Raw genomic sequence first — 21,440 nt, forward strand, 5'->3', positions numbered from 1 at the left:
GTACGGCCACCATCGGTCTGGGCTCAACTAGGTCGAAACCCTTTGCAGTTCCCGATCGAGAAACCCCACAAGGGTCCATACTCTCCCCTCTCCTATTTAATCTGGGAATGCGTAAACTCGCACTAGAGTTGGATGCGAAGCAAGCCCTAGGGAGCGCCATTTACGCTGACGATACTACGCTGTGGGCAAATCGGGGATCCTACGGGGATAAGCAGGAGCTTGTCCAGTGGGCCATCCAACTAGTCGAGACCTTCACGCAAGGGGCCGGCATGACATGTGCCCCAGAGAAGTCCGAATTTATTCGTGTAAGAGCGAAGTACGCGAGACGAGAAAATCGTCCGAGTTTCGAACTTTTCTTGGAGGGGGGGCGTGTAAGAGAGGTGGATAAACTCCGCGTCCTGGGATTATGGATCCAACAAACGGCCGGAGTAGCGCACACGCTCCGCCTCCTCAAAGGTACTACACAAAACGTAGCCAAGATGATCCGTAGGGTTACGCTCACCCGCGAGGGCTTCTCGGAAGAAGAAACGATCCGACTGGTACACGCCTTTGTCATCAGTAGGATAACGTATACACTCCCCTTCCAAAGCATTACCAAGCAGGAGCTCAAACAGCTTAAAATGATCATTCGGCGGGCATTTAAAGCTGCTCTAGGGCTCCCAGAAAATACCAGTACAGAACGTTTCGACAAATTAGGAATGCATAATACCTTCGAGGAATATGCGACGGCCACCCTCATCGCGCGAAAGGAACAGCTGTGCGCATCAACGCAGGGTCGGGCCATATTAACCAAACTGGGCTTTGCCCTCCGCCCCCAGTTCAGTGCAGAAGAGACAGTGCAGATGACCCAGGAAGTCAGGCAGCACATAACGGTGTCCCCAATTCCGAAGAATATGAGTCCGAGATATCATGCAGGGCGCCGGAAGGCCCGAGCGAGAACCTTGCACCAGAGATTTAGAGGACAACCAGACGTGTACTACACAGACGCGAGTCAAACGGACAGGGACAAGTATACGGTGGTAGCCACGAACCAAAATCGTGTGATAGCTGCATCGGTCAGGGCAAAATCTACCAGCACAGCAGAAGCCGCAGCGATTGCACTTGCAATTAGGGACGTGAATAGGGACGTATCTGCTGCCATACTCACGGACTCACAAACCGCCTGCCGCCTGTATCTCTCCGGGACGGCGCCGCGTTTAGTACTAAAAATTCTAGGGAGTCAAATTACCGGATTCCACAACCTCACTTGGTGCCCCGCCCACGAGGGCATGGAGGGCAACACAAGGGCGGACCGGCTAGCTCGCGTACTAAGCATCCGAGCTGCGGACCGACCCAGTGACGAGCTTCCCTCTACACCGCGCGACATCCTCGAACACCAAAGACAGGAGCGGAGGTAATATGGACGCCCTCACCCTAAGTTAAACAGTCAACAGGCGAGGAATTGGCGCCATTTTCAAACACACACATACCCAAACCTACATACACTTAGCCGTATTCACCAAGCACGATACACTGACGAATGCCCGTGGTGCGGGGACACGCCAACGTTACCGCACATCACGTGGATATGCCCAAACAGACCGAAACATATAAACTCCACACTACTAAAAACACAAGATTGTTAAAATCTTGTGTTTTTAGTAAAATCTTGTGTTTTTAGTAGTGTGGAGTTTATAGTGGGAGGCGCGGCTTGCGGACGAGGACCAGGACAGCTAACTGGCTCTCCTGGACCAAGTCTAGCGAACCGCTCGTGCCAGTGGAGCCCTGGACTAGGGGCCCCAACCACGGGACCTAAAATTTCATTTTATTCATTAAAGTTTCTCACTCTCCCGAACAGTCTCTTCAGAGAGCACGCAAAGCTCGTAAGCGATGTACGTAAAGAGAGTTATCTAATTCCGTCAAGTGGATGTCGGGTTCGCTTGACTGTGCTCCTTAGAAGGCTCTTGTTGCAGCCAAAATGTCAAGTAAAGCGTATTGTTAATCATTTGATGTGGGTTATATAGAAGACATCGACAATATATACATTTGTTTAATCTTTGTATAGTCTCGACACGTGTCTGGGTGCAAGAACTTCCTCCTGGTAAGTGAACTCAGCGCTAATGATGGCTGAGCACGCAAAATGTTGCGGAACGCATACCGTAATGAGCTACGGAATGAATACAAGAGTTACAGCCATCGACCAGTGCCTACTTCGGGAACGGTATTAGTGCGCCTTTGATATTGTGAGCATTTAAATTATGGACATGATTTTCCTCATCTGTACATAACTATCATCATATCTTCTTCTCGGCGCTCTAGCTCGTGCTTTTGGAATAACAGCGTCGGTTAAACAGTTGCACCTCAAGTGGTGGAGGTGCTTTAAGATCCCTTTGAGCTCTCCATATTCATATCCTAGAGCTGCGCTCGGGTCGCCGCCTACGCCAAGTACCCTCCGACATGTCACTAGACGAGCCAGCAGCGTCCAACGGTCCCGTTCCAGTGCAGGCCACCTCACCCTCCTGGATTGTAAGCAGTCGTCAGCGTGATCCTGAGGTGTTCACTTGCCTGTCTGGTGATGACGTCGAAGACTGCCTGGAAAACTACGGTCGAGTAAGTTCCTTCAACCACTGGGACGATGCTTCTAAATTACGCAACGTTGCTTTCTACGTCTCTGAGGTCACCAACACATGGTTTAAGAAGCACGAGCGGGTCTTCCGTGATTAGTCTCCTTTCAAAGAGCATCTTCGGCGTATTATTGGAACGCCTACGGTCCGCTCTGAAGTTGCGAAGCAGCTCTCTGAGCGCGTGCAACATTCTGGCGAGTCCTACACGTCATACATTGATGATGTTCTCGCGCTTAGTCATCGCGTCGACAACTCCATGCCAGAAACTAACCGTGCCCGCCATCTTCTCAAAGGCATCAGATCTATCGCTTTTAACGCCCTTGCTGAGCAAAATCTCACGAATGTCCAAGACGTCATCTCTGTGTGTCAGCGCCTCGATACCTTGCAGTCAAGCCGTTTGCAGCCCGACTCGTCCGACAACCCCCTGACAAGCAGTGTTGAGCTCCGAGCTCTCATTCGAGCCCTCATTCGTGAAGAACTGCAAGCATGCATACGATTTTCCAGCTTCCTCCAGCGCTCACGTTCGTCCGGCTGCTACCGGCCTACGCGGCATCATTAAAGAGGAGTTGGTCTCCCTGAACAGCGCCAATCATCCAGCCACTTCTTCTTGCCTGCCACCGCCTTCGTACGCCCACATTGCTTCAATTCCACCTGTATCTCCTTGCGCCACGTCGCCTGTGCCGGTTCAAGATCACCTACTACCTTTACTTGATGCAAAGGATGCACGAGGCATCATTTGACGCCAAGTTGTCTTTACTCGGACGGACTTCTGTCATATCTCACCGCATCGACACCGATGGCAAAACTATTCTGCGCCATCGTCCCTACCACGTCTCCTTAGCCGAGCGCCAAATCATCGAGGAGAACGTCGCCGACATGCTGGAAAAGAACATCATACGCCGCTCTGCAATTTCTTGGTCATCACCCGTAGTTTTAGTGTGAAGGACAGACGGATCGGTACGTTTTTGTGTCGATTACCGCGCGCTAAATAAGATAACCCGCAAGGACGTCTATCCGATGCCGTGTATCGATGACGCGCTTGATTCTTTGCAAGGGGCGCAATACTTCTCCAGCTTAGATTTTCGTTCGGGCTATTGGCAGGTTACAATGCATGAAGTTGACAAAGAAAAGACAACCGTTCCTACTCCTGATGGCCTTTACGAGTTCAAAGTAATGCCTTTTGGCTTATGCTATGCTTCCGCCATGTTTGAAATAATTATTTACATTGTTCTTTTGTGGCCTTAAGTGGAAAACCTGCCTATGCTATTTCGACGACATCGTCGTCTTTTCGTCGACTTTCCCGGAGCATTTGCAGCGTTTCGACGAAGTGCTCAAGTGCCTTGCAAGTGTTGGTCTTCAACTAAACACCAAAAAGTGCCGCTTCGCTAGCACAGAGATTAAAGTTCTGGGCCATCTTGCCAACAAAGTTGGCGTTCAGCCTGATCCAGATAAGGTTTCCGCAGTGCTCAACTTTCCACGCTCACTACGTGCAAAAGAACTGCGTAGCTTCCGCGGTCTCGCATCATACTTCCGATGCTTTGCAGGAACTGCTCAACGGTTGAGTCCATTATTAAGGAATGCCAGAATTTTGAGCAAGCGAAGAGCAAACGCATCGTACAAAGCTTCGACCGACTTTCGAATACGGCTGCCACTTCTTCCTGCAACGACCCTCCGGCATCACATGTTCCTACAATTAACACCAAGCTTGACACAGGTCATCCGTCGCGAACTTCAGGCTATGGACTCCTAGTTCTCACCGTACCCATGCGCATGACAACATGACTATCTCGCTCATTCAAGCTGTTGTCCGCCAAGAAATTGCAAACTTGGACATCCAGTCTGCCGTCCGCCCACGTCCCACCCATACCGCTCCTGTCATTTCCTCCACTGCACCTCGCCAGTCATTCCCGAATCGATATCGGAACCCCTCTGAGTGGCGAACACCGGAAGACAGGCCAATTTGCTTTGCTTGCTCCCGGGTCAGTCACATCTCCCGCCACTGCCGTAGTAGCTCCTTGTACTCCTCACCTCGACCATGTGCTGATCGCTGCTTCGACCGAGACCCCCGGCCTCTATCGCCCCTTTCTGAACAACACCATGCCGGCCTTCCCTCTCGGGGAAACACCACTAGCCGCTCGACCTCGCTGCAACGCCATCAGTCCCGTTCGCCTACACCTCGACTTCCCTCGTCCACGTTCTCCGCCGGCCGCTTCTCGGGAAACTAAGCAATGCAGCCCCCAGAGGTGAGGCTGCGTTGACGACTCGGACAGCAAAACCTCTGCTGACCCCTGCTGCTCGACCGAACCTTGTTGACATTTTTGTTGATGATGTACCCGTTAAATCCCTCATCGATACTGGCGCCCAGGTGTCGGTTATGCGATCAAATCTTCGTAGCCGTATCCGTAAAGTCCTGACACCTGCTGATTCGCCTGCCGTCCGAGTAGCTAATGGCAGTACAATAGCCGTGATGGAAATATGCGCCGCCCGTGTTCCCATTGCCGACCGTCCAGTGTTAGTCCTGTTCACTGTACTGGCCAAGTGTCCCCACGAAGTGATTCTTGGAATCAACTTCCTGACTGCCCATTCAGCCCTTATTGACTGTGCAACCGGCACCCTTCGCCTTGAACTGCCCCATTACTTTGCCGACCCGACCGACGACCACAAGTCCCGACTTCGTTCTACTGAATTTGTTCGACTGCAACCTGATGGTGCGACCTACGTCCTCATGTCGCCTTGTCCATCACTTCGATATGGTCCTTACGTGGTGTCCCCACTTTGCGAACTCCTCCTCGCACGTCAAATAGCACTACCAAGCTCAATGGTAACTCTTGTCAACAATCGAGCGTGGCTTCCTCTTCTGAACTTTGGTTCGTGTCTGCAAGTACTTCCTGAGTGTGTATCTCTTGCTGTGTTGTCCCCTTTGGAAGACTCTGGAGTAGCTGCTCTTACGCCCGAACCACGATTCGACGAGCCGGCCTACAACTAAATTCTGCAAAATGCCATTTCGGCCACCGCCAAATACGAGTACTTGGTCACTTGGTTGACACTGCAGGCTTCCAGCCTGATCCTGACAAAGTTCGTGCCATTGGTGAGTTTCCACTTGCGCGTTCTTCTATCGATTCCCGCAGTTTCCTAGGGCTGTGTTCCTATTTTCGGCGATTTTTCTGGGACTTTGCCGAAATCGCTCGTCCTCTCACAGAGCTCCTCAAAAGGGACACCACTTTTCGTTGGGGCCCCGACCAGGCTGAAGCATTTTCAACGCTTATCAGTAGTCTTATCAATCCACCCATGTTGGTTTATTTTGATCCACATGCCTACACAGAAGTTAGCACTGGTGCAAGCGGCCATGGCATTGGCGCTATGTTGTCCCAACGACAGCGGGACACACATCGCGGGATTGCGTATGCTAGCCGTCTTCTTTCAGCACCAGAGCGAAACTACTTTATAACAGAACGTGAATGCTTGGCTCTTGTTTTGTACAATGCAAAGTTCCGCCCTTACCTGTTCAGTCGACATTTCACCGTCGTGACAGATCATCATGCCTTAATGTTGGCTATCCTCACTCAGAGACCCGACAGGCCGTCTTTGCCGCTGGGCTTTACGCCTGGAAGAGTACACATTTTCAGTGTCCTACAAATCTGGGTGGCTACATAAGGACGACGACTGCCTCTCCCGCTACCCTGGCGACCCACCCGGTGGCACCGTAACCGATAACAATACCTGCATTTTGCCAATCTCCGACTTCTCACGCATCGCCGACAAGTAGCGTCGTGACCCATATTCGCGATCCGTTATCGAATACCTAACCTTGGAGAAACAGGACGTTTCTCTCCGTATGTTTGTTCTCCAGGACGGAACCTTATACCGACGTAATATCAATCCACATGGTGCTGAACTGCTTCTCGTCGTTCCGCAGCACCTGCGCTCGACAATTCTCTCGCAGTTACACGATGTGCCCACCGCTGGTCATTTGGGTGTGTCCGGTACGTACGACCATGCGCGCAGATGATTTTTCCGGCCTCGGCTATATCGCTCTGTTCGAAGCTACGTCGCTGTCTGCGAACTTTGCCAACGCCGCAAGGAAACTCCAATGTCTCCAGCCGGGGCACCTGAAGCCTATAGATATCCCCAGTGAGCCATTTTTCCGCGTCGGCCTGGACCTCCTTGGCCCATTTCCAACCTCATCCTCGGACAGCAAGTGGGTGGCCGTTGCCACGGACAATACCACGCGTTATGCCATAACGCGGGCCCTCCCGACGAGCTGCACAACTGATGTGGCTGATTTTCTCCTCCATGAAGTGATCCTACATCATGGTGCTCCACGTCAGCTACTCACTGATAGAGGCCGCTGTTTTCTTTCTAAGGTTGTCGACGACCTTCTTCGCTCTTGCTCAAAGCCCCACAAGTTCACAACGGCCTACCACCCACAGACAAAAGGACTTACCGAGCGTCTCAATGGTACACTCACGGACATGTTCTCCATCTACGTGTCTGGTGATCACCGGGATTGGAACTGCACCTTACCCTTCGTGACGTTTGCATACAATTCGTCACGTCACGATGTTACTGGTTATGCCTCGTTCTATCTACTACATGACCGTGACCCACTCCTGCCTCTTGATTCGCTGCTGCCTTCTGATGTCAACACTACCACGTTCTATGCTCACGACGCCATTGTTGGCGCGGCCACAGCACGTCATATTACCCGTGACCGCCTTATGGCGTCTCAGACTATCCAAAAGCACCTTTACGACAGTCGTTGTCGGATCACTTCAGTAGTCATCGTCATTTTAGTCCTGGGTCTCTTGTGCTGCTTTGGTTACCCTCCCGTCGCATCGACCTTCGCGAAATACTGCTGCCGCGATGAGTCGGGCCATACCGAGTTCTTCGCCAAGTCACCAGCCTCACATATGCGATATCACCTGTGACTTCGAAGTCTTCTACCCCACCAGGAACTCATATCGTGCACGTTTCGCGACTAAAGCACTATAACTCGCCCACTGATTCGACACTCTAAGAAGCCCCGAGACAATACTTCTGCCGCCGGGGGTTAATGTCACGTACGAGTTTGTAATGCTGTGAACAAAATGACGTTTGGAGGAGAAAAGGAGGTTTAAGTGTCTCGGAGATTGGTAGATGGTGTTACCCTGGCCACTGAGCTACAACCTTGTAACTGTATATATATATAAATGAATTTATTTTCTCCCCGTAACAATATATATATATATATATAAAATAAGCACATCCGTGTAACAATATAAAAAGCAGTATGTCTGTCACTTTCAGTTTCTAAGAAGTGAAGAAATCATAACGCTAATTAACTCACGATAAGCTGTATGATGAGCAATGTGTGCTTGTGATAGAGCATTGCACGGGCTCGGGCTTACCCAAAAGCGCGGGCCGGGCCTGGCCGGGCCGGGCAGGGCAGTTTTTTCACGGGCTCGGGCCGGGCTCGGGCAAGGAATGTGCTTTTTGACCCAGGCTCGGGCCGGGCTCGGGTTTTTTAACGCGGGCATGGGCCGGACTCGGACGTTCTGGCGGTGCGCATGTAACGTGCAGCGAGTTATCCTCGGGCTTCTCGACACTGGAAAGCATGTCTTTTTCGGTCTCGGGCCGGGTTCGGGCCGGTTTCGAGCCGGGCACGGGCCGGGCTCGGGCGGGTAACGCAGATTATGTCCGGGCCCGGGCCGGGCCCGGGTCTCTCCATAAAACTTTTCGTCGGGCTCGGGCGGGCAGCCCAACGTAAAAACGGGCCCGGGCCGGGCCCGGGCTGAGAAAATCGGCCCGTGCAGTGCTGTAGCTTGTGATGCAAAATATTAGTAAAGCTCTTGTTTGGGCTAGTTGGTGCATTCTAGAACACATAACGAGGCAGCGTGAAAAAACACGGATGTGTGTGCATACCTTTCTTTGTTCGTGTTTTTTCTGCGCTGCCTCGTTACGTGTTTCAAAATGCACGCTTTTCCTTTTCACAGCGAAAGCTTTTTCTTTTATGGCTAGGATTCCGGGATTTCTTTGTGGCATAACGTCGTCAGAAAACTATCACCATCAATGGCTCATACCCCTAAATGCAATGATGATGATGATGATTGTTGGAGTTTTTTGGCGCAAGGGCCAGATGTGGCCAAAGAGCGCCAAGGCGATGATAATGACTTGTCAGTGGTACATGAATGGTGAATTAGAAGGTGTGGATAAAACAGATGTGGCATGGCTGTAAAGAGGCCTAAAATAGTCGCTGTAAAATGCGTAAAATCTATAGGTACTAAGAATATGGCAATGACTAATGAAGTGTGCTATGGATACGAGGGATGCATTGTGAAAGATTGTATGATATACTAAGATATGTCAGAGGCTAAAAGTTTCAAAAACACTAATGCCTTAACAGAGCCCTTGTGATGTAAGGGCCTGGATGCATGTGCTATACTGAGCTATTATCACAGTGGCATCCTCTTGAGAGAGGATGCGCTACGTATTTCTTGGGCTGATAACATGCAAGACAACATCATTCAAAAAAGCGAGGACTGCTTTGGTAATGAAAAGCGGTTCTTTGCCAAGAAACATAGCGGGATGAAGAGGGATAGAACAGCGGTATGCCAAAGGAAAATGTTTCTTCCTCTCTCTCTCGGCTTCCCTACACTCCAGGAGGACGTGAAGAACGCTGAGCCTCTCGCCACATCTACCACAGGTTGGAGGATCATTACCATTCAATAGAAAATTGTGGGTACCATATGTGTGTCCTAATCTGAGGCGACAGAATTGGACATCAGTTCGCCGTGTTTTTGATGCAGAGGGCCAGAAACCTAACTGTGGCTTAATCAAGTGAAGCTTATTATTTGTTTGCGCATCCCACAAGCGTTGCCAGTAGCTTCGCAGTTTCTTCCGCAAGAAAGGTTTCAAATCTGTTACAGGGACAGCAGCGGTAGGATTAATAGCGTGCGATGTTATTGATGTGGCCATTTGGTCGGCAAGAACATTACCCTCGATGTCTCTATGCCCAGGCACCCAGCATATTATGATTTGTTGTTTAGATGCATAAACAGAGCAGATCAGTGAGTAGATGTTGATAATTACAGGGTGTTTATGTTTTTGCGGCATCATTAACGCTTTAACAACGCTTAAAGAGTCGGTAAATATTACAGCCTTTTGGAGTTTCAATCTATCAATGTGTTTCACCGCCGATAGTACTGCATAGGCCTCGGCCGTAAAGATGCTTGTGTGGGGATAAAGTACATCGGATTCCGAGAAGGACGGACCGACTGCCGCATAGGAAACGCCAGCATGTGACTTTGATGCGTCTGTGTAAAATTCAGGGCAAGAGTATTTTGACTTTAGTTCTAAAAAGTGCATTTGAATGTGTGCATCTGGCGCGTGTTTTGTGACTTCAATAAAGGATGTGTCACATTCAACCAGCTGCCACTGCCACGGCGGTAGCAGCTTCGCTGGAGGCATTAGGCAATGTTCAAGTAGTGCAGCACCCATTTCTTCACTGAGCTTTCTCACACGCAGCGAGAAGGGCTGCTTCGCTGTTGGTCGATTATTAAATAGTGTGGCAGATGTGGTATCGTTTATGGTAAAATAGGTAGGATGTGTACGGTTTGAATTTATTTTAAGGAAATATGTAAAGCTGGCATAAGTCCTCTGAAGGTGGAGCGACCACACGTTTGCTTCCACATAAAGGCTTTGTATGGGGCTTGTCCTGAAGGCCCCTGTCGCGAGGCGGATTCCTAAATGGTGAACAGGATCCAACATTTTTAAAGCGCTGGGTGCAGCAGACTGGTAAGCTATCGCCCCGTAGTCAAGTCGTGAGCCGACAAGGCACCTGTACAAGTTCAAAATACATTTGCTGTCACTGCCCCATGTTGTACGCGACAGCAGCTTCAATAAGTTCATTGTTTTCAGGCACTTAGCCTTCAAATATTTGATGTGCGGAACGAATGTGAGTTTTGAGTCCAATATGATGCCTAGAAACTTGTGCTCTTTGCTTACAGGTAGTGTGGTACCAGACAGCTCAATAGCAGGGTCTGGTACTATTCCTCTCTTATTAGTGAAAAGGACGCATGTGCTTTTCTGTGGGCTCAACCTAAAACCGTTTTCATCAGCCCATTTAGCCACTTTATTTAAGCCATGCTGGACATGTCGTTCGCAGACAGCAAAGTTGCACGATTTAAAACCAATCTGGACATCATCTACATATTCAAAGTAGAACATCGTTAGTGGAATAGCGGTGCGTAGAGAATTCATTTTCACAATAAACAGTGTACAGCTAAGCACACCGCCTTGCGGGACACCAGTTTCCTGGGTGAAAGACCTAGACAAGGCCTGGCCCACCCTTACACGAAAGGCACGGTTAGAAAGGTAACTTTGGATAGTACTCAACATGTTGCCACGGATACCCATAGCGGAAAGGTCTCGGATAATACCGAAGCGCCATGTGGTGTCATATGCTTTCTCTAAATCAAGAAATACGGAGAGAAAAAACTGTTTGTGTATAAAGGCATCCCTTATGATTGCCTCGATGCGGACAAGGTGGTCTGTAGTCGACCTACCTTCTCGGAAGCCACATTGGTAAGGATCTAGTATTCCGTTGCTTTCTAGGACACATATTAGGCGCTTGCACAGACAGCTTGTCAAAGCAATGGGTCTGTAGCTACTAGGTAAGGAAGGGTCCTTGCCCTGTTTAAGTATGGGGATTACTATAGCTTCTTTCCAAGAAGATGGAATGGAACCAGCAGCCCACATGACATTAAAGAGAGAGAGGAGTGTCTTTTGTGTTTCAGGGTGTAGGTGCTTGATCATTTCATACATGATACGGTCAGCACCTGGTGCCGAACCGTTGCAACAAGCAAGAGAAGCTTTAAGTTCAGCTAAACTGAACGGGCAGTTGTAATGTTCATTTCGGGTACATTTCCGATCGAGGGGCTGTCGCTCTGCGCGTTCTTTGAACCTCAGGAATGTTTGTGTATAATGAGATGCACTGGAGACATTCAAAGTGTTCGCCCAGACAGTTTGCCTGATTCTCCAGGCCATCTCCTTGGGTACTCACTAAGGGCAGCGGGTTCGTCTCATGGCCCTTTAATTTATTCACCCTGTTCCATACTTTTGCCTCGTCTGTGTAGGAATTTATTCCAGAAATGTACCTCTCCCAACTCTCTCTCTTGGCACGTCGACGTGTCCTTCTGCCTTGCGATTTAACCTGTTTGAAATTAATAAGATTTTCGGCAGTATGAGAATCGCGAAGCAATCCCCAAGCTTTGTTTTGATTTTTGCGCGCTTTACGACATTCTTCGTTCCACCAAGGAATGCGGCGCTTCTGAGCCAGTCCACTAGTTTTTTAATACATTTTGTAGCAGCGTCAATAATAAAACCAGTTAGATATGCTACGGCGTCGTCCACGTTAAGAGCAACAATGTCATCACGGCCTAAGTGTGTGAGCTCTCGGAACAGTTCCCAGTTCGCCGAGTCCACGTTCCATCGAGGAGGTGGTGACAAGCATCCATCTCGCTTCGCTGAGTTCAACATAATTGGGAAGTGGTCGCTTCCATAGGGGTTCTTGAGGACAGACCACTCCAGGTATGGCATTAGTGTGCTCGACACTATGCTTAAGTCTATGGACGAGTATGTGTTATGTGCAATACTGTAGTACGTAGGTTCTTTCTTGTTCAATAAACATTCACCTGAAGAAAACAGAAAATTTTCTATAAGGCGCCCTCGCGCATCGCAACGAGAGTCGCCCCACAGGGGGCTATGAGCGTTAAGGTCACCAGCGACTATGTATGGCGGAGGAAGTTAATCGATGAAGCTCTGAAATTCTGTTCTGGAAAGCTGATGGGAAGGGGGAATGTAGATGGAGCTAATTGTGACTAGTTTACCAAACAACACTGCTCGGACAGCAACTGCCTCAAGGGACGTTCGGAGGCTTAATTGCTGACATGCAACGCCCTTATCGACCATTACGGCCACACCCCCTGACGAGGCGAGAGCGTCATCGCGGTCTTTGCGGAAAGTGACATATTGCCTTAAAAAGTTCGTCTGTGTTAATTTTAGGTGTGTTTCTTGTACACACATCACCTTTGGACTGAATTTGCGGAAGAGTTCTTTAACATCGTCAAGATTACGTAGAAGTCCTCTCACGTTCCATTGTAATACTTGGGTATCCATAATGGAAAAGAAGTTAGTGATGTGTGTACAGAAAGATAGAAGTTAGTTCACGAGACCTTTCCAGGCCCCGTAATACGGGATTTTTCTTTTCTCCCGACGCGCTCCATGGAGCTACGCCGTTCCTTCGGCGCCTGGGACGCCGGAGTAGTGATGATTGCATCCATTGCCTCGTCAGAGGCGCTGGCTGCTGCCCGCTCCGCGGGCACACTAGGGGGTTTTTGGGGCCGGTCTGCACGAGCAGTGGCCCTGGGACCGGCAGGCCCGGAGGACTGCTGGCCCTGCGTTGTAAGGGGCGGAACAGCACTGGCTGCTCCTGCCAGGGGGGCTGATGGTGTCACCGCTGTCACACTCTGTGTGACTCGGGCAGCCGCCGCAGGATGTGACGCTGCCCCCCGGCGCGCCACATCGGTGTAGGAAGGACTGGACTGGTTGTGGGCAGAAAAACGCTTGCGCGCCTCTGGAAAGGAAATGTTTAGCTTGACTTTGAGTTGTAATATTTCTTTTTCTTTCTTCCATGACGGGCACGATCGCGAATAGGCGGGGTGGTCTCCGTCACAGTTGGCACAATGGGTTGTGGAAGTGCAGTTATCTGAGGCGTGTTCTTTAGAAGCACATTTTGCACAAGTAGCGCGCCCTCGGCAGCTCTGAGACCCATGCCCAAAACGCTGACACTTGAAGCCTCGGCGCGGATTGGGTATGTACGGTCGTACACGGAGCTTATAATATCCCGTCTCGATTGAATCTGGAAGGTCACTTGTTCCAAACGTAATAATTACATGCTTTGTGGGAATTTCCTTGTCGTCACGCCTTAACTTAATTCTTTGAACCTTTACTACGTTTTGGTCTTGCCATCCATCCAACAGCTCGCTTTCGCTGAGTTCTAGAAGGTCGTCATCCGAGATGACACCACGTACAGTGTTCATTGACCTGTGAGGGCCCACTGAGACGGGGATGTCACCAAATGCAACAAGTTTAGACAATTTGTTATACTGGGGTTTATCACGCACTTCCAGAAGGAGGTCTCCGCTTCCCATCTTAGTTACCTTGTAACCTGGGCCGATTGCTTCTGTCAGGCATTTTGCTACGACAAATGGAGATATAGTACAGACTGTCTTCGTTTCGTGTTGGCTATGAATGACATGGTACTTGGGAAATATTTCTTTGGGTTTCATAAAAAAGTTGAAAGTGTCATCGGTGCGCCCCCTTTTCAGGGAGCGATCAGGAAGTGGGGGAAAAGGATTTGCCATATAATATTGCTAAATTCGGCGGCGATGGTAGCCACCCACCACCGAGCCCAACAAGGGGACGCTACAAGGATGGAATGCTTGCAGACGCCAGCCATGCGTCGCCGCTATAACCTAATATAAAATACCCAAGGTTGGATAGCTACACCAGGTTAACCCTTGCCGCCCAGAAATTTGGAAGTGAGAAGAAGTGACTAGAAGACAGGACAGATGGAAAAGTGAGAGAGAAAGACAAAAGATTGAAGAGGGGGACAGGAAAAGGCGACTGCCGATTTCCTCAAGGTGGGTCAGTCTGGAGGTGCCGTCTATGTGAAGCAGAGGCCGAAGAGGTGTGTTGCCTCTGCCGGGGGGCCTTAAAGGTCCAAACACCCGGCATCGGCTCAACCTCCAGGATCCCCCTTTCCCAGACACGGCTAAGCCGCGCACGGCGACACGCGGGAGGGTCCAACCCTCTTGTGCTCGGGTCCGTGGTGTCGCAGCACACCAAACGCCTGCTCACGCAGACGCCCCTGCGGGGTAAATGCAATGACTCATACCCCCGTAGGGCAGAGACTACAAGCACTCAGCAAAGTGAAGCGAACAGCCCTACATTCTTTGGGATCACGCATACGACATACAGAACAGTATACGTTTCAATAAACAACAAGTTCAAAACAAGCATCCGACCCACTTAATTGATGATAAGGCGCTCCTAATAACAATGCGAAGCACGTAGCGCTTCCCACATACGTTTCCCGGTAAAGATTAGAGTTGCGCAAGTTGCCGCGGCGACGGCAACTTGCGACGTGGGGAGTGACGTCCTTAGCCTATCGTATATAATATAACCATCATATCAAATGAATTCGATGTTGTCGCAGTGCCGCTATGGGCGGCGGCGTGCAGTCAAGATTACCATTACTCCCATTACTATCATTACTGTAAAATAGCATTGCCACCATTACTCTAAAGCCATAAAGCATTGCATCAGCAGTTGCAGTGGTGGTTTTCAGCAGCTTCGCTAGACATCCACTTTCGCTGGGCCGGGATGGCGAGCCAATTTCTTTTTCGTGCAGCTTTGCGCCACACAAACACACATTCTTGAAGCTCGCGCTTCCTTCAACTTGATTAATTGACTCATTACACCGGTGATGAATCTCGGCAAAATAATTCACAACGAAAACTTGGCAAGTAAATTTGCTTGGGCAGATGTTTCATTCGCAGCATGATCAAAGAAAGTAACAATGCATTTTTTCAACAACGCGATGTAGGTGACACTCTGAGAATGGGGCATGCACAAGCGCAGCCTGTGTCTTGTCTGCTTCCTATCGTTAAAGAATGTTCAGCAAACGGAGTAGCTTGCCCAACAGCTGGCTCCTTAGCCTATCTTATATAAAATACCCATCATATCAAATGAAATACATGTTGTCGCAGTACCGCATCAGTTGCCATGTTCAGCTGCTAGCATTTAGACAAGACGTAGTGTGGTTGCCTGAAAAATGGATAGCACACCGGTTATTTTATTTGCACCCTTCTCATTTTTTTAATGAATGGATGAATGACGTGATATCTTGGAGTATCTGTATTTTGTTGGCGCTCGAAAAGGGAACTGTCAAGGAAGGAAATAAATTCGTTGTAAAACTACCTCATGTCGGGAAAATGTTTGGCGAGAACCTTCTTACCTGTAAGTAAGCTCTCGTTGACGAGACAGTTTCCAGCGGTAAGAACTGCATCGCACGTCATGAGGCACCCCGACGTTGGCAGGCAGATTATGTCGCCAGGTACCAGACAGGTCGAAGAAACTTCATCCACTTCTGCGAAAACCAAGTAGAAGAAAACCCACATACGCCACACCATAATATGTATGATTATGGGTTTATACGGGGACTCACGAGCTTTCATACAGTACTCGGCATGATGAGTAGGGAGCAGGGTGCTTGCGCGTCAGAGGCTCTAAAATTACACTATGGATTCGATTTCATTCTGCATACTTGAGGCATTTACCTGCGGCAATTATTTGAACTTCAGCCACCACTTTCCCAGTATAAAGTTTCTTTCTTAATGCATGTCAGCTACCGCACTAGTAGCACTGAAAGTTGCACTGTTTAGCCACAATGAATTTATACCGAACGAGCTTGGATAAAATGAACAATCCTTCTTAAATGCAGAGGATCAAGTTCCGCTAGTTGTGATCGCTAATTTGGACTACTGGACTCGCTTTAGGACAAATTAAACATTTAAACTAAAATATTGACGTAATGCAAATATTGTCACATAATTTTGGGGAAGAATAGCAAGTCAGTGTCAAAACTATGAGGCATGAATTAAATAAATAAATTCTCGAGTTTTACGTGCCGAATCAGAAGAATTAGGCACGCCGTATTAGAAGACTCCAGATTAATTTGACCCCCTTGGGTACCTTACCAGGCAGGCAATGAAAAGTACACGGGAGTTACTGCAGTTCACCCCCATCAGAGTACGGCCGCCGTCGCTGGCATTTGATCCCGTGGCTTCGTGCTTAGCAACGCAACGGCATAGCCACTAAGCCACCCACGGCGGGCAGTCACTAATAAACTCTCTATTGGGTCAACTTGTGCCCAGAAAAACAAGTGACACCACCCAGCGATAGCGGCGACCATAGTCGTTGGTCGTCCAAATCTGATCTACGAGTTTTACGTGCCGTTGGAACGTACTGTTGGCTATGAAGTGCGAAGCACTTTAGGGGCCCGGGCTGTCGGCGTCTAATGTGATGTCATGTCGTCGTGTTAACGCACAGAAACAAGATCTGCCAAAAACTCTTGTCTCGTTCCCTTGGTGCATACCAAAATTGGCATGGAAGAGTGCGAATGTATGACTAACATGTCTGATAGGGCATGGCATCGATAACATCACATGATCGTCAGTTACGTCACGATTAATGATAATAAAATCACGTGTGGCCCATACCCGAATTAGATATGTGGGTTTGACCCAGGGATATGCGGGAATTAGTAGTAACTCACGAAAATTGCTTCCGAAACGCCAGTCTGGTTACTAGCTCAGTGCAAGGGAGGGCGCCACCACCCCACCAGCGCTCGATTCCTCCTCACTTGTGCCAGAATAGCAAGGGCGCATCACTGCTTCGCACTTGCCCAGGTTCCACGTTAGTGGAGCTGCATTAGCGCCGGATTTGAACTATACAAGCGCAAAATTTGAGCGGGATTGGAGCTACATTAAGCGCAGGACTTGAACAGGGTTCGAATTACACACGCGCAGGATTCTTACACTTAACTTATGCAATGCTATCTTCGCTATAGAACTGGCGGCAGCATTCGGACAGTTTCGAAACGTGTAGGCGCGCGTCTTGCACCGAGTGATAGCTTAATAACAGCGGCTAGCCGATAAAAAACGGTCATCAGGAAAATATCAAGAATGTACGCGTGTCAATATCCCCCTCTTGCTGGATAGAGAATGAATGCTGCGTAGAGAACATGAAAGTAAAAATTTACGCGCAAAGAAAATAAACTAAGAAAGCAAGTAACAATTTCAGTTGCACGGCTCGTTAGCCTGCGTAGAACGGCTTGAGACGATTCTTAGCAAGAACGCGTGAGTTCAGAACGTGGTCTGTAGTGTACACTGCGCAACTGAATGCTACCTATTATTGTGCAAATGATTGAGTACGCTACCGGGAAGGTTGTTTGCCTTACGAAGCTTTAGCATAAGGGCAATTCTGATTTTTAATAAATCCACGCATCTCCACGAAGTGAATCATGACGAGTGGGCGAAGCACTGGGGATCGTTCTTACCGTAAATCACCCGTGACATTGCCCACTCGCGCATGTAAATGAGGGACAACGCGTGTGTACAGTGTATACAATGTTTATTTGTCAGAACTGGTATATCGTGTTCAGTTCCAGATTCCGTTTTCCCTTCATTATCACCGCTTTGTGGTCCGTGAAATGTCGAGCCAATGGTTCTTCGATTGGATCTAGCCTGAAGTTGGCAAGGACAAGGTCTGTGCACGTTACCCTGGTGGTTGGTGGTTGTTTCCAGTCATACGAAATTCATCGTAGAGCGTACCGAGACGTCATATACTGCACAAGCCAGTCGCTGTGCGTGATGTCTACGTTGAAGTCTCCGACAAGTACGAAGGGGTTGTTCTTGTACTTTGTTTCGTATTTGCGCATGGCTAGATCGATGTACTTTTCTACGTTGCCTTGAGAGAGATTCGGGGCTAAGTACATTGTCATGACGACGGTTCCGTCGGATAGTTTTATTGCAGAGTGTTCGCCGTTGTGAGATTGGCTCGTTATTGGTAGGTGGAGATCCACCGCGGTCTCTGGCAATTTCACATACATCCCAACACCACCTGCCGAACGCTCTGCTTCTGTGAAGACGACGGGGAAGAATCTATTGATGTGTGGTCTCGCGTTCCACGTTTCGGTAAAGCAAAGGACGTCTGCTTTCGTTAGTATGGAATCTCGTTCGACGTCTTTTTCGTGGCCATTGAGGGAGCGTGCCGTGGAGAGAACAAAAGCGGGAATCTGGAAGTGAGCTAGGAGATGGCGAGGAGCAGACCGCATGCGCGTGCGCCGCGCCGCTCTCCTCCGCCCACCTGGTTGCTATGGCTACGACGCGGCCAACGTTGGCCGTGAGCACGGACAACGTGGACGGACGGACGGCCAAGCCTCGAACCTAAGGTGCTTCGCCCCTAAATATCACCAGCCCTTCCCCTGTCGACAAAATGGGAGTGAGCGAAGCTTGTCGTGTGTATCTGACCTTCGTGCTGATTTTCTTTCCTTCTGTCTCTTTTTCCTTCTCTCTTTCTTTCATTCACTTTCTTTCTCCTTTTTGTCCCTCGTATGTACCATTGCTTGGACCCTTTCTGCACTATCACCAGGATCGGCAACTTTTCAGCGTTACATCACCACCACCACCATCGCCGACACTTGTGAGCCCATAAAGCTTCGCTTAAAAAGTCTGATGTCGTGACAAAACGGCTCATTACAAGGCACGCCATAATGGGTGGGGACTCCCAATTTATTTCTGACCACCATGGGTTCTTTAACGTGCACCCAGTGAACGGTACACGAGCGCTTCTGCAATCCGCCCCCATCGGGAATCAAACTCGCGACCTCGTGCTCAGCAGCGCTACGCGACATCTGCTAAGGCACCACGGCGGGTAACTCCAATTTTCCTAGTTACGTGCAATGCATAAATGCTTTTATGAGATAACCGCTGAATTAATTTGAAAGAAATCTGTTGCATTTCGCAGAGAAAGTTAAGCTCTAGCAGCTCGAGAAAGGAAACTTTTGATTTAGTACTTCGAATTTATTAGAACATTTGCGGGAACTCTATGTTTAAAGATAACTAGATGCAAGAGACTTAAGAACCTTTAGGTCTGCACCAAAAACAGATATAGCATGTGGAATCTTTTTTTTAAGAAAGAAGAAGCGGATGACTGAAGACACGAGGCACCGCGGCGCGTCATATTGGAGCAAGCCAACCATCGACCGAGTCAGACGCTTCTAAGTTTCGATACACGTTGTTCTTCACGCAGGAAGTCGAACAGCTTCACAGCAATTCTGTGAACTGCATCGGCTAGGGCATCTAAACCGGAAAATTTTATATATGAATTTACAACTAATGAAAATTTTCTGAATGTGTACAAGAATATTGAAAAAACCAAGAAAAACCCTACTTACGAAGTTGTGTTACATGTGAGGGTGCTGTTTATACAAATCAATTTTGTCCACTTTACATGTATTATTAGGCACAGTTTACAGAATTGTCATATCCTGTTCTATTGCCGAGTTAAAAAGTTGGAAATTCGATACTTCAAGTTCTTGGCATTTGAAGAATTCAGAAAGTTTCTGTACAATTTATGGCATAAATTGAAAATTCGCTATGCTTATACTAGATTTTAACTTTTTTTTTAACGCTACATAATAATTGGTACACTGGTTGCCGAAAAAAAAAAAACGGCAAAGCTTGCACTAGCCCGTGCTAAGCTCGAGACACAGCGAAGCTGGCCGATGGATTGCGTCATAGCCTAAGAGATACCTGGCATAACCAAGCTCAACTCAGGTATAGCCAAGGGCGAACCTAGCTGCTACCAAGTTCAGCCTAGCTACAACCAAGTTCCAGCTCGACATAGCCAAGTTCAACTTGGCTATTACCAGGAGACGCCATCGATCCGCCAGCTTCACTGTGTCTCGAGCTTAGCGCGGGCTAGTGCAAGCTTATCGCCAGCTGCGGCACGGTAGAACTCGGCTACTGCAAGGAGGAAAGCGTGACGTCACACAAGCTGCGGCGCAGCGGTAGCGCTGCGGAACTTGGTTGCGCGAGATGTCTCCATCGCTGGGCGTGGCTTAGTGGTAGGAGCTGCGTGGTTATCGCTACTCCGCATGCGCGGCTTGGCATGACGTCACGAGGTTATTCCAGGTGTTTTAGCAGCTGCAACGTTGCTGGTTGCCATGGCTACGGCGCGGCTGGCTTTTCGTGAAACGCGCACGTTTTACGGCTGGCTTAAACACCGTCGCTGCTAAAAATATTTCTCCGTTCCCGCGTACTAAGACAAAACGCAGCTGTCGAGGTAATGCTTCCTCTTAGGAGCTGTTTTTGTCATGCCGGTGTGAACATGACGCACATACTATACTGTGTGCATAGATCTATACTTATCGATTTCAGCTCTGCATCTTTGGAGATGCTGTGCTAACTTAAAGTGTAGCGGAAAGCTTGTGAAAAGCATTGTGAGGACCTTCACGCCCACAAAGACGTATAGTTAGCTGCATTATAGTGTATGCTTAAATTATTTAGGGCGTCACACAAGCTAGTGGGCGCAGCCTACGTCAAACGCGTAATATGAATATGAGCACACGTACCGTTGTTCGCGCGCACTACTAGTGCAGTCCCTTCATTCGTACGGGAAACCAGTGAGCCCAGATGCAACATTTGCTGTAAAAACAATAAAAACAGAAATGTAACTGAGTGTTCTAAAAAAAAGGCGATGCTCTTATTTGCTGTTTTTTATTTTTTCATTATTTAGGCAGTATTCGGTCGCTTCATTAATTAGCCATAAGCGCGAAGTCATTATGGGATATTCTATTGGCCGCAGGCGCGAGAAATAGATTCCAGAAAAGTCCCGTTGCTTCTATACAGGGGCCACCTTTTGTAATGATTCTTTTCATGTTCAGTTCTTTTTGTCCTTTTTCTGGCGTGAGACCATGTACGGCTCCGTAATCACCAGTATTTACAACTCGCAGCGGGTGAGAAGAACAGAATGTAATGTTTTTACGAAAGAATTCTTACAATTAATGGCCCCTGCGCTATTTTTAGGCAGTATCTGAAATTCTAGCTTAGGTGTAGGCTTATAGTATTTGCAGAAATGAGGAAGCCGGGTCACATCATGATCTCGGGCAAAAGTTTGAATCTTGACTTAGACGGTGAATCGCAGGTAACATGCTTTCGTTGCTGAAGAATA

General features: G+C 48.7%; 1 protein-coding gene across 2 annotated transcripts in view; it reads right to left on the bottom strand.

The window, feature by feature from the left end:
- LOC119445336 (polyamine-transporting ATPase 13A3) overlaps positions 1 to 21,440 on the bottom strand; it is a 145,243-nt gene that overhangs the window by 110,628 nt on the left and 13,175 nt on the right. For both annotated transcript variants that reach the window (XM_037709648.2, XM_049663215.1), the window contains exons 8-9: positions 20,842 to 20,914; positions 15,661 to 15,792 (exon numbers count right to left, since the gene is read on the bottom strand). In XM_037709648.2, coding sequence (XP_037565576.1) covers positions 15,661 to 15,792; positions 20,842 to 20,914 — 205 coding nt within the window. The remainder of the gene's footprint in view (positions 1 to 15,660; positions 15,793 to 20,841; positions 20,915 to 21,440) is intronic.

This window comes from Dermacentor silvarum, chromosome 3 (assembly GCF_013339745.2).
Source record: "Dermacentor silvarum isolate Dsil-2018 chromosome 3, BIME_Dsil_1.4, whole genome shotgun sequence".
Lineage (NCBI taxonomy): Eukaryota > Metazoa > Arthropoda > Arachnida > Ixodida > Ixodidae > Dermacentor > Dermacentor silvarum.